We start from the raw sequence: 13,303 nt of genomic DNA, 5'->3' as shown, positions 1-13,303 counted from the left end.
AGCTCGTTTTCCTCAACCATTTCAACACCCGAGAACTCTTTCCTCCTTGATATCTATAAGGCTTCTTTCAATATTAAATCATTTAAATATTCCAACATGTACAAAGTGTTTGACATTGTAGTGCGAAGCAAGGGAACGTAGGTGAGGATTTGAGTGTTGTATAAACTATGGCAGTTCAGTTCAAAACGAAAGGAAAGCTAAAAAGAGAGAACATGTCGTCTGTTTAATCGTGATTCATTCTGTTTTTGCTTTTTAGCATCCTGATTCACCAACATACCTCGTATTCAGATCAATAGCTGACAACGTGGTCATCATGTGGGACGGAAAGCATTCGGTTGACATTCGATTCCCTGTCGAAAAGTTTAAGGATGAGACCAGAGGCTTGTGCGGCAATTTCAATGACAACAGCACTGATGAATTCATAGACTTCTCCGGTCAATATCAACCAGACATAAATAAATTCGCAGATAGCTTCAAAACGGGAGACTGCCAAAACGATGATTTTAAAGAGGTTGCATGTGACCGTCATTGCTCGGAATTTGACCTGGAAGATTTTGCTCCGTGTCATAGCGTTGTGAACAAAGAGTTCTTCAAAGCCCTATGTAAGAAGGATGTTTGTGCCAGCCCCGATGAGGATCGCAATGCAGCGACTTGTGCAATGCTCGATGTTTACAGCAGACAGTGCGCTCTGAACAATGTTACATTGGACTGGAGAAGAGACAATTTTTGCCGTAAGTGTCAGTAGCAATGCAAAGGAAATTATGCCAGTACGTAAGAGGGTATCTAAATATATAACTGCATAAATGCCGGGTAGAAAAGACATATGAAAGGCACAAATTATTTACAGCTCAAGCAGATTTGAACAGTCAGCTGACTCCTATGGTCGCGTAGGGTATCCCTTGAAACCTTTCCCGTCACGTGGTTCACGGTGAATCATGATTTCCTGTTTGCAGCAGCAGACATCCTTTGATAATAGATTTGATAATGAGACATGGATACCTTGACCGGCAATTATTTTCGTTTCTTTTAGGGAAAAGCCGCGTTGACAACAATTCGATTTAACATAGAGTAAACACATTCTTTCTCTTGTTTAAGGCCCAGCAGTTCCTTGAATAGAGGCGATCACACGCAAACAACACGAACCAGGTGACCTAATTGTTTTCTTGTTTCTTTGCACAGCAAAATCCTGTCCGTCCACCATGACTTTCAGTGATACCGCCCCGGCCTGTGCGAGAATATGCGAAAATAGAGACCTGTCACAATGCAATATGAAAAGTGTACCTGGGTGCACATGCGCAGATGGCATGTACTGGGATGGAGATAAATGCGTAAAAGCGGAGAATTGTCCATGCTATCATGAAGGTCGTCCATACAAGCAAGGGAAATTCCGTTATGAATCTTGCAAAGTGTGGTAAGCTAAGGCTACTAAGTAGATTCAACTCTCCCAGCCCATATATGAGCATGTGTGTTGACTATTATTGTACAGGAAGGGGAGCGTTTAAAGCTAGTTTGATTCACGTTAAGTTAAAAATATATGCGGTTTTGCGATTGAAGTGGCCCAAAACACTGTTCTAAGAAGGCGGAATTGACTTTGCACATCAAATTATTGACGCATAATATCGTTGCGTTGATTCATTTGCACAACGATAAAATGTAAGGAGGTTTTACAACCATTTGAAACCAGGTCTGTTTTTACCGACCGACCTGTTTCAGAAAAGTCAAAAGTTTTAGACACATTTAATGAGAATGATTGTTAAATTTTCGACCTCGGATATTGCGTTTCTAGCTTTCGGATTGGTTCACTCAATCTCGGTTATCAGGTCATATACCGTATGACCTAACATGGAAACTGATTGCGTCAAGTGTTGCCAAGCTAGAAGCTGATTGGCTTTAACTTCCAAGTGTCCAAGCTTTCAGAATTTGATGAGAATTTTATAAAAACATCATCCCACTCGATATGAGATGATTATAGCCAACTTGGCGCTATGCACCTTGATGGTTATCTATTATCTCATATCCAACGCACCCTCATGGAATAATGGTTAGATACCCGTCACAAACAGACAGAATGTCACCTACCATGAATTTTAATTGTTATGTTTTATTTCAGTAAATGCACACCAAATCAGTGGGATTGCAAAGCCACCGCATGCAAAGGTAGGTGTTAGTTCCCAGCTAAATATTTTATTTGAAGACAAAATTGCAGCTACTGATATTATAAATATTAATTAAACAGTGGAGGACTTTTTCCGTTTTTACATAGCTTCATCTAAACACGAGGGGCAGCAGGGAGAATTCTCGACGGTTATGCAAACTTTGCATAACCGTCGAGAATTCTCCCATCTCCCCAAGTGTTTAGATAAAGCTATGTAAACACGAAAAAAAGTCCTCTATTGCTTTTATAACACATTTCTCAAAAATAATTCAACAAATGAGGGAAAATGCTGGTTTTTTCATTTCTTGATTGAACAGATTTTCTTGATACACGCGCATATTTCCTACCAGCCAATCAAAACGCGCGTCTGACAACGCATAACCAATCAAAATTCGTGTGATGTCACAGCCGTGTCTACATACTCTAGTCTAAACACAGCTCTTGACCAATGAGAGTACGCGTACTATCCTAATAATTTTGTAAAAACACAATCACTCTTTTTTATAAGAACATTCAGATTAAAATTTAGGATGCGTCAGTTAAGTATATCTATATTTTGCTCATTTGTTTTGTTTTTGTGACTAGTAAATAAAGGTAAAAGAAATGTAACAGTAGTGTATCAGTATAATTAACTCAAAAACTCAAGGAAGGTTTTGAGCATTAACAATGTGGTTTTTGTTATTGCATGATCCACAGAAGAGAACAACTCAGTTTGTAGTCGAGCTTAGTACACCACACAACGTTAAGAACGTTTTCAGGCTCAAATCGTGACTGAAAAAAAGGTCTTATAAAAAAAGAGTGTTATCAGACAACCGTGTTCAGGTCACTGTTTAATTTTAAAAGGATATTTTGTCTTATCGTGGGGTTCGATTTCAATTTTAAACATGTGCACTTAAAATACATTCTTAACAACGTTTTATTCCATGTTCTTTTTGTTCAGCAACCTGCTCCGCTCTTGGATTCACAAATTTCCAGACATTTGACGGCAAGCAGTTTGAAGTGTACCCAAAAGAGTGCGGCTATATTTTGCTGCGAGATTGCCAAGCTTCTTCACTATCATCTCAATTTTCAATCAGAGTTCAGAACGAGGAATGTAAAGATGACGCAAACATGCAATACTGCAAAAAACAAAACCTCCACGTGACATATAGAGGCAAAGTGATCGACTTTAAGAGAACCATTTCAGGAAGTTCCGTACAAATTGAGGTGTATTATGATAGCCAAAAGATCACGGAATACCTAGAAGAAAGTGTGTTACGAGTGGATTTCGTTGGAGTCAATAACGTGATTCTATCCACCAATGATTTCGATTTGATCTTAACCGGGCAAGACTTATACCTGACGGAGAAAACCTTGAAACCTAACGAAAACGGGTTGTCTAAAACCTGCGGTCTGTGCGGCACATATAACTACAAGAGCACCGACGACTTTACTGGTCCCAATAACGCCCTCTATAGCAGCGCTGGATCCTTTTTGCAGGCGTGGCTTGATACTAAAAAGAAGCCCGGGTGCGACGGCATACTGGGAGACGAGGAGCCCACCGTTCTGATTGACTACTGCACTATTTATGAGCAAAATTCAGCAGAAAGTCTTGCCCGAGCGAGTAAAATTAAAAGTGAGACTGGACCTTTTAAAGACTGTCTTGTATCATCGGAATCGTTCTACAAGCTTGCTATGAAAGCTGGCTGCAGGCATCGCCCAAGTTTATGTGATATAGCCGCAGGATACGCTAAGGTTTGTGGTGATGCGGGATACAGAATCGGAGACTGGAGAAGGGAGATACCGGCATGCAGCAAACGTAAGTAAAATCTCTTGTTGGCCATAATGCACAACATCAGACCAGCTGAATTTCACAGAGCATGTAGAGGGAGTAAAAGTTTGGCCGGGTCCCTATTAAAGAACTTTGACACAATATCATGGAGTGGAAGAGTCCATGCATGATGTCATTCATTTGTGATCCTTTTATGAGGAACTCACCTGCCTCTGATGTATGACGCGTTTCATCTATCCGAGTATATTTTAGACATTTCTGAATTCAGTTCAACAACGTATTCATTGGGAAAAGGGCTTTTTTCCAAAAAAGCCACTCTTTCTCCAAAATGCATATTATTACCATTGGCAATTCCGGCCTTTCTCATGGCCGGTTAGCCTTTTAGTTTTTTCGGGACAGACTATAAATCATACGCCCTGTCTCAAAACCCTTGCTCATAAACCCTGTGGGAAAGTTAAAAGAACCCAACATTGTCCGCCAACAATGCGACTCGGAATTCCTGGTTTTGTGGTCTAACTTAAGATGCCAATACCTCGTTGGGAACCCAGAATCCTATTGCATTTAAAAATGCACCTCCGTCCGTGAAAATCTAGTGCAAATATGAAAACTTGGCATCGTTTAACTATTTGATATTGTTGTTTAATAATTCATTGCTTTTATTCCTTTATCAGCGACTTGCCCGTCTGGTCTTGAGTTCAAATACTGTGAAACTAAATGTAATCAGACATGCGGAGATTTACAAAACCCGTCAGATTGCCTTAAGTAAGTTTCCTTAACAGATTAAGTCGAAGATAATCAGTACTCAGTGCGAGATTTATTAATTTAGTTAGTGAGTGAGTGAGTGAATGGGAGACGGAAGAGGGAATCCAACAGGAAAATAACTTGACTGCCTTGTCTTTGTGCAGAGTCATGGTCTCAAATATTGCTTTCCAGCGACATTTATCAAGTAGAATAATCGTTTCATATACGTACATACATATTTAATTGACCACTCCCCATGGGGCTTTTCAGGGCCAATGAAACACAATCAACGAACGACAGGACGTAACAACAACAACCGTTTAGAATTCCAACTGGACAGACGCGAAACAGTTGGCTATTTAGAAGTGCAGCCGAGACGTTGAACCAGGAACTACTAGGAACAAATTCGGCGAGTAGTCAGAAGGAGTCTTGAACCCGGGAACTAACCACTAGGCCGCACTGCGTCTCTAGCATATCTGCATAATCGTGGGTATCCAACGACGACAGCCAAGAACAGAGAAGGAAATAAAGTTATTTCCCTTTCGAGAAAAAAATATTTCATTCTCAAATCACTAAAGATGTTTCCAAAAAAAAAAGATACGGGAGAAAAACTTCACTTAATAATAATTGTAAACCGCATCTCAACCATAAAAAATTGTACGTACCCCTCAAGAACGACACTGTCAAAGGACGCTTGCTACACTGGCAAAGTTTAACTGCTCAATACTATTCTCATTGGTCTTCATACTTTATTGTTTGTTATCTTGTAGTCGACCATGTATTGAAGGCTGTTACTGTTCAGATTCAAACAAAGTGCTCCTGGGGGACAAGTGTGTTTTGCCTTCAGAATGCCTTCAAGGTAGGTCAATAAACTAGAATTCAGCCCTTAAACCCATCTTCCAGACTATCGCATCTCCGCACAATGCTTTTTGTTCCATTTAAGGCAATTAACCCCCCACGCTGACAGGAAACCCTATTCCTATGGTTTCATCAGACATTAGCAAACTGGGGTACTTTTGTCGTTTACGGGCAACTGTGTAAATTATGCTGGGACGCTAAGTGCTTAAGATGATAAGCTCACAAGTAGCATTTCAGCGTGATTGAAATTATCCGAACAGGTTTTGGAGACACATTGATTTGTCCCATTTGGAGACAATGGTTTGGCAAAACTAAATTCAATGCGAACGTTACAATCTCAGGATACCGTTGCGTGACTGAGTAACACTCTAACCTTTGCTAAAGCTCCTTCGCTTATTTTTTCAATTAGATAATGGATCATGCCCAGATGGCCAGCAATGGAAAACAGGTGGAAAAACGTGCAAAGGCTTGGAAGATGAAAACGCAAATGAAACAAAGGCTGGTTGCCACTGTCCGGATGGCTTGTACTGGAACGAGTTTACTCTTAAGTGCGTTGACAAGGACGAGTGTGGCTGTGTACAGGATGGAGAACATTATTATGAAAAGAATGACAGCCACCCTCTGGATTGCTCAAAGTAAGTACTGCAAATAAAGGTGAAATCGAGGAAACGTCAGCGTATAAAAAATAAAGGCAGGCACTGAGTGAGATGTCAATTGTTACTTTAAATTATACCTGATATTATGATTGTTCAATCTTTCTGTGTTATCATTTAAAGTGTCCTGTTCTATCATTCAACAGAGTGTGCAACGGTGCTCGAATTTGGGTGGAGGATCCGAGGATAGAGAAGCTACCCGAGTATGAATGCGCAGCATTTGGTCAGGACAACTACCGAACATTTGACGGCAAATGGATCGCGTTTAGTGGCTCGATATCTTGCCAATACGAACTTATGTTGATTTCTCAAACTCAAAACAAAATCAGAGTCTCCAACGAACTTTGCAAAGATTCCTTTGAGCTACTAGTATGCAAGAAAGTAATCATTGACACTGATCATGGAACGGTTGAGCTAAGTCAGAAAGATATTAAGATAACCGTCAATGGCTTCTCAACAGAAATTTTCCCTGGAGATTACCCTCAACCATGCGGATTCAGTACTCTTCCTTACACAGAGATCTTCAGCAGGGGCTTGTTCATAATTGTGCGCGTTTTCAACCCATCCGATCGATTTCAGCCATTGTATGAGGTGAGTCTGCCTTGGCGATATTTTTCGTATTATTAGAAGGTACGATGAACAAAACTATATTTTACAATGACTGTGAAAATTATCGCGCGCTCATTGGCTAATTTTTAACTTCAATAAGCGGGCAGACACATAAATGTATAATTTACGCGATAAAGATGCGATATTGCTCGCGTAAGATTGAAGTTTCTCGCATTTTTGTCTCGCTTTCTTTTCGTGTTTTGACTTCATTTTGACCCCTCTGCCTTTTTGTTATTGTAAAAAACAAATTGATGTAAGTTTTTCATGCGTCTTTCCTGTTATTGATCATGAATTTCGTCATAATATTGTCAAAGTAGTCTGCGGATCCACTTGGCTATCGCCTCGTAGATCCACACCTTCTTTGGCAATGTTATGACGCAATTCATGATCAATAACAGGACAGACGCATGAAAAACTGACATCAATTTGTTAATTTTTTCTGTAATTCCTAACAGGTAAAATATGACAGAGGTAACCGAGTTTATATCACACCCAACCTTAAATACAAAGGTTCAGATTTGCTGTCTGGATTGTGCGGTAATTTTAACGAGAAAGACGAGGACGATAACAGAATAAGGAACAACGACGTCGGTGCAGACTCTGGTAAAATAGGAGGAGGCTGGGCCAATGAAGACGGATGTCAGGATACAGTTGCCACTAGTCCCGACTCAGAACTCGACGGCACGGGTGCATGTAAAACGTATAAGGACAGGGCAAATTGGGCATGGAAAGGTAAGAAAACCTCTTTCACTCCTAACGAATTTTAATGAAAACTCCCAACACATTCATGAGGTAAAGTTCTTCAATGAAAAAGAAAACGGTGGTCGTGAAAGGTGTGTCAACTTCAAGTGATAAAAACAAGCTGAAACCTTGGCAGTAAATCACATATCTTCTCAATGCCTGAAAATAGCCCTTGCTTACTCTTTTCGTTCTTCAAAACATGCAAGAAGTATACCAAACATCACTACAAAAGAAATAATTCAACCAAAAGCTCTTTGTCCTTTCTTGTGCATAGCTTCCAATGCGTCATGTGACTCGTGTATGAACCTCATTACATGTTAAGCCTCTTTATATGTTTTGGTTTGTTTTTAAGTAACTAAAATACCTTTATTTCGTATGGTCACCCATAAGATTGAGTTTTCTTTGCTCAGGTTGCAGGGTAATCAAGAGCGACGTATTCGCAAAATGTCATCCTGTGGTTTCACCCAACAAGTACTTTGACTCTTGTCGTCATGAGACCTGCTTGTGTCACCAGGGTGGAGATTGTGGCTGCTTCTGCTCAGCTGTGGCAAATTATGCCAGAGCATGTAACCAACACGGAATATCCGTTTTGTGGCGTCGAGAAGGCTTCTGTGGTAAGATTTGCTAAAAAAAAAAATGTAATGACTGTTAAAAAGATAATTCACATTTAAAGTTGCGGACAACGTTGGCTATCAAAGGAAAAAACATGGACAAAAGCATATGTTACCATGAGACGGCATGGCCAACTTAAGGACTGTTCTCAAGTTTACGTCTCCATATTAAGAAAAATTAGAACAGTGTAGACCAAGAAAAAAAACAAACCTGCAATTCGTTCTAAGATCTGAATATGGTAAAGATCCATGTATTCCGAGGCAAGTAAAAAAGGACGGGGATTGAAATGAAAGCGCTTTAAGACGAATATGTGTGAAGTCAAAGCCATTTCTGGCAAAACAGTACAGTAACGTTGTTTATAGAGGAAATGCACTTAGCTATGATCAAGGTATCTCACAAGCAATCCCCTTTAATTGTTTGTCTTTTTTTCAAACAGAACTTCCTTGCTGCCGATCATGCAAAAACCAGCCTGGCTACATGGCAAACATAACAATCCCTTCCACGTGTGAACAGAACGGCGTTTGTGCAGCACAAGATGAAAGATGCTGCCGTGGTACCAGAGTAGAGGGTTGCGCATGCCCAGAGGGCACTTACTTCGACGGAAAAAAGTGTGTCAACATGACTAATGAATGTGATAGACCGTGCATCTCATCAACATCATCACATTCCAGCACAAGGTAAGGGCACCCTGTCTTGCCAACAAAAAGACCCCGTTTAAATGAATGGTGCAAGTAATTTTCCCAATTCTCCCTCCTTCTCCACCTCTGCAAAGCAAACATAGTAAAAACAGAAAAATCAACCAAAGTTCAGTAACATTCTCTAACTTTCGTTTCATGTCCATTCCACAGTTTAAATATACAAACTTTCGTATATTTACTAAAAGAATCAGTTGCTCTGCAGCTCCAGCTTTCGTAGAAATAGCGCCGAATGTCATTGGTTGTTGAGACGTCATGTCATCTTAAACAACATAAAAATTCTCGAGTAGGATCGACAGCATATAAACAAAGGTTATGTGATTGGCATTAACTCCTTTCGTATCTCCTTTGCCTCCATAACAAAGCACAAAATAAGTTCACAGTTGCGAAACAGTCCTATTTCCCCAGGAACTGAACACTGTCAATATACCTGCAGTTTAAATACGAACACTAATAATTTTTTGCGACGTATAGAGAGGTTTTCAATTGAGTGTCGAAAGTAATTAGTGAATTACTTTGGTTTTGCATTACTTCACTTAGTGATTGGTTCAAAGTTCTCGCGCCACTTTCTCAACCAATCAGAAGTGAAACCAATTGTGGCTCGCGCGTGCACATTTTCCCGCGCCTTATGTCGGCTAGGTGTAATTACTTTGAGTTTTGATTGGTTTACTGGATTTGTATGTGTCCTTTTTAATTGGCCAAAATAATTACTTTGGTTTTGGTTTTACAACACTCATTTGAAAACCGCTCTAATGAAGAGGATATTAAACAATTCTATAATACATGTTAACACTTAATTTTATTACATTTCAGTACTTCAAGTTCGCTTTCAACAACATCATCAATAATATCATCAAGGTAAGATATAAAGAGCAAACAAAAAGAAGAAGTTTCGAGAGTATTCATAACAATGTTTAAATTTGTGGACAAGGTCTCCTTTCAGTCACTCAACCTATTCACGTTCCACAACAAAGTAATCATCACTTCCTAAGTCATCATGTTCAACGACGATGGTAATCCAACCCTTAAAAAAGCGTAAAAGTAATTTAGTTACAACGTCCTTAAACAAAAAAACAAAGAACTCTACACCCAAAACCCAAAACCAAGGCAAAAATATCCTTCACAATTCCAAAACCTCGATTCCCCTGTATTTAAGTACAATGGTATTTCTGTTAAGAATATCACACCCTTATATACGATTTGAGTGCCACAATTTCCCCTCAGCTACTCCAGTTCTGTATCATCATCGTCCCGTTCAACGTCTTCAAGTTATTCAACACCAACCACCACATCTTCCTCAAAGTACTAAAGCAATCTCATCTCTAAAATATATGACAAAATGCTTTTTAAACACTGTCGCCAATAAAAACCTCCTACTTCGTTATTACTTCAGCACACTGATCGAGTAATATAATGCTTTTTTAGTGTGTCCACGTCCAGCTCGGTCTCAACATCTTCGTCAGTGACTACATCATCATCAGTGTCCACATCATTTACAGAAAACTTCTTTAATGCGATATGTTCTACTTTCACAAGTTTTAACTGCTGTCACTCTAAAACGATTCCATCTTAGAAAAAATGCTGTACAAATCATCTTTACAATAACACTACAACACATATTCAAACAACTACAACCTTATAGGGGAGATTCAGGATCTTCAATACTATCATAACCTATCATTAAAAAAACTGTTCTCTCTCATGTCAGTGTCTCCACGTCAGCTTCAGTGTCGACATCAACGTCTGTCTACAACATCGTCAGGATCAACATCATCGTCTGTCTCAACATCATCCTCACAATCGACCTCATCTAGCCTTTTAAGTTCCACTAAGTAACACTAATTTACAGAAAGCTATTATAATGCCATATGTTTCTAGACTGAGATTAGTAAAACGTACTAATTGCTGTCGTTTCTGAAAGGATTATATATTACTTTCATGTAGAGTACCTATATGAAAACATACAATCCTATAATTTGCACGCTTTCTTTGCAAGAGGGAAAGATTTACCTCAAGCTAACATTATAAGGCTATTGCCAAAAGCAAGTTCTCCACAAGGACATTAGTATTTTCATCAAGAACTGCATACTCTTAGAAAGACTTTGACTGTCTAATCCTCCCACAATTTCATTTCAGCTACTCCAGTTCTGTGTCATCATCCTCCCTTTCAAGCTCTTCAAGTTATTCGACACCAACAACCACAACTGTGTCCACTACCTCTTCCTCAAGGTACTTAAGGAAACCGATCTGTAAAATATGTTTACTTATCAAAATTAATACTTTTCTCTCATTTAAGAAGCACTTAAATGCTCTTAAAAAACTGTCGCCTATAAAAAAGAAATCCTACTTCCTTATTACTTCAGCAGACCGATAGATTAATATACATGTAATACTTTTGTAGTGTGTCCACGTCCAGCTCGGTGTCGACATCCTCGTCAGTGTCAACGCCATCAAGCATTTCAACTTCCACCAGGTAATTTGAAAGCTCATGCAAGCACACAAAATTACTTAATAAAGTATTTTCTTAAAAGCTAAACCAACTCTTACAAGATAGCCCAAACAGAGAATACCCTGCATTCAAGGACAGGAGTATTTTCATTAAGAACTTTATACTCTTAGAGACGATTTGACTGTGTATCTATCACAATTTCCTCTCAGCTACTCCAGTTCTCTGTCGTCATCGTCTCGTTCAACGTCTTCAAGTTATTCGAAACCAACCACAACATCTTCCTCAAGGTACTCAAGCAGATTCATCTCTAAAATATATGAACAAATCCTTTTTAAACATTGTCGCCAAACAAAATCTTCTACTTGTTTATTACTTTAGCACACTGATCCAGTAATATAATGCTTTTTTAGTTAGTCCACGTCCAGCTCGGTCTCAACATATTCGTTAGTGTCTACATCATCCTCACTGTCCACATCATCGTCGGTGTCGACATCATCGTCACAATCCACCTCATCTAGCATTTCCACTTCCTCTAGGTAATTGCAAACAATTTACACTATGTTACAGAGAGCTTCTATAATGAGATATGTTCTATTTTTAAACGTTTGAAGTGCTGTCATTCTAAAAGGATTCCATCTTCTTTTCCTCTTAACTTTAGAAAAAACACTCTACAAATCATCTTTACACAACACCAAACACATTTTTAAATAAGTACAACCTTGTAGGGAACATTCATGATCTTCAATACTATGATAACCTATCATTAAAAAGTGTTTTCTCTCATGTCAGTGTCTCCACGTCCAGTTCAGTGTCGACATCATCGTCAGTGTCTATATCATCATCGGTCTCGACATCGTCGTCAGTGTCTACAACTTCGTCAGTATCAACATCATCGTCTGTCTCAACATCATCCTCACAATCGACCTCATCTAGCCTTTCAAGTTCCTCTAGGTAATTGCAAACAAGTTACACTAATTTACAGAAAGCTATTATAATGCCATATGTTTCTAGACTGAGATTAGTAAAACGTATTAGTTGCTGTCGTTTCTGAAAGGATTATATATTACTTTCATGTAGAGTACCTATATGAAAACATACAATCCTATAATTTGCACGCTTTCTTTGCAAGAGGAAAAGATTTACCTCAAGCTAACATTATAAAGCTATTGCCAAAAGCAAGTTCTCCACAAGGACATTAGTATTTTCATCAAGAACTGCATACTCTTAGAAAGACTTTGACTGTCTAATCCTCCCACAATTTCATTTCAGCTACTCCAGTTCTGTGTCATCATCCTCCCTTTCAAGCTCTTCAAGTTATTCGACACCAACAACCACAACTGTGTCCACTACATCTTCCTCAAGGTACTTAAGCTAACTGATCTCTAAAATATGTTTACTATGAAGTTGCTCTAGGTTATTGCAAAGAAGTTACACTAATTTACAGAAAGCTGATATAATGCCGTATGTTTCAAGATTGAGAATAGTAAAACGTATTAATTGCTGTCGTTTTTGAAAGGATTATATATTACTTTTATGTACAGTACCTATACGAACATACAATCCTTCTATTAGCACGCTTTCTTTGCAAGAGTGAAATATTTACCTCAAGCTAACATTATAAAGTTATTGCCAAAAACAAGTTTTCCACAAGGACATAAGTATTTTTATCAAGAACTGCATACTGGTAGAAACAATTTGACTGTCTAATCCTCCCACAATTTCATTTCAGCTACTCCAGTTCTGTGTCATCATCCTCCCTTTCAAGCTATTCAAGTTATTCGACACCAACAACCACAACTGTGTCCACTACATCTTCCTCAAGGTACTTAAGCAAACTGATCTCTAAAATATGTTTTCTTATCAAAATTAATACTTTTCGCCAATTTAAGAAGCACAAAATGCCCTAAAAACACTGTTGCCTATAAAAACAAAACCCTACTTCCTTATTACTTTAGCAGACCGAAAGATTAATATACATGTTGTGCTTTTGTAGTGTGTCCACGTCTAGCTCGGTGTCGA

The 13,303-nt window shown here is 38.8% G+C and overlaps 1 protein-coding gene across 1 annotated transcript in view; it reads left to right on the top strand.

Annotated features, from left to right (window-relative positions):
* Positions 1-13,303, top strand: part of LOC138049714 (mucin-2-like) — a 78,113-nt gene that overhangs the window by 8,425 nt on the left and 56,385 nt on the right. The window contains exons 7-17 of the mRNA XM_068896117.1: positions 257-731; positions 1,180-1,411; positions 2,111-2,157; positions 3,096-3,953; positions 4,598-4,688; positions 5,438-5,526; positions 5,935-6,160; positions 6,325-6,769; positions 7,243-7,519; positions 7,939-8,142; positions 8,577-8,817. Of these exons, the coding sequence (XP_068752218.1) occupies positions 257-731; positions 1,180-1,411; positions 2,111-2,157; positions 3,096-3,953; positions 4,598-4,688; positions 5,438-5,526; positions 5,935-6,160; positions 6,325-6,769; positions 7,243-7,519; positions 7,939-8,142; positions 8,577-8,817 (3,185 nt within the window). The remainder of the gene's footprint in view (positions 1-256; positions 732-1,179; positions 1,412-2,110; positions 2,158-3,095; positions 3,954-4,597; positions 4,689-5,437; positions 5,527-5,934; positions 6,161-6,324; positions 6,770-7,242; positions 7,520-7,938; positions 8,143-8,576; positions 8,818-13,303) is intronic.

This window comes from Montipora capricornis, chromosome 5, assembly GCF_036669925.1.
Source record: "Montipora capricornis isolate CH-2021 chromosome 5, ASM3666992v2, whole genome shotgun sequence".
Lineage (NCBI taxonomy): Eukaryota > Metazoa > Cnidaria > Anthozoa > Scleractinia > Acroporidae > Montipora > Montipora capricornis.
This window is presented reverse-complemented; position numbering and strand designations above follow the sequence as displayed.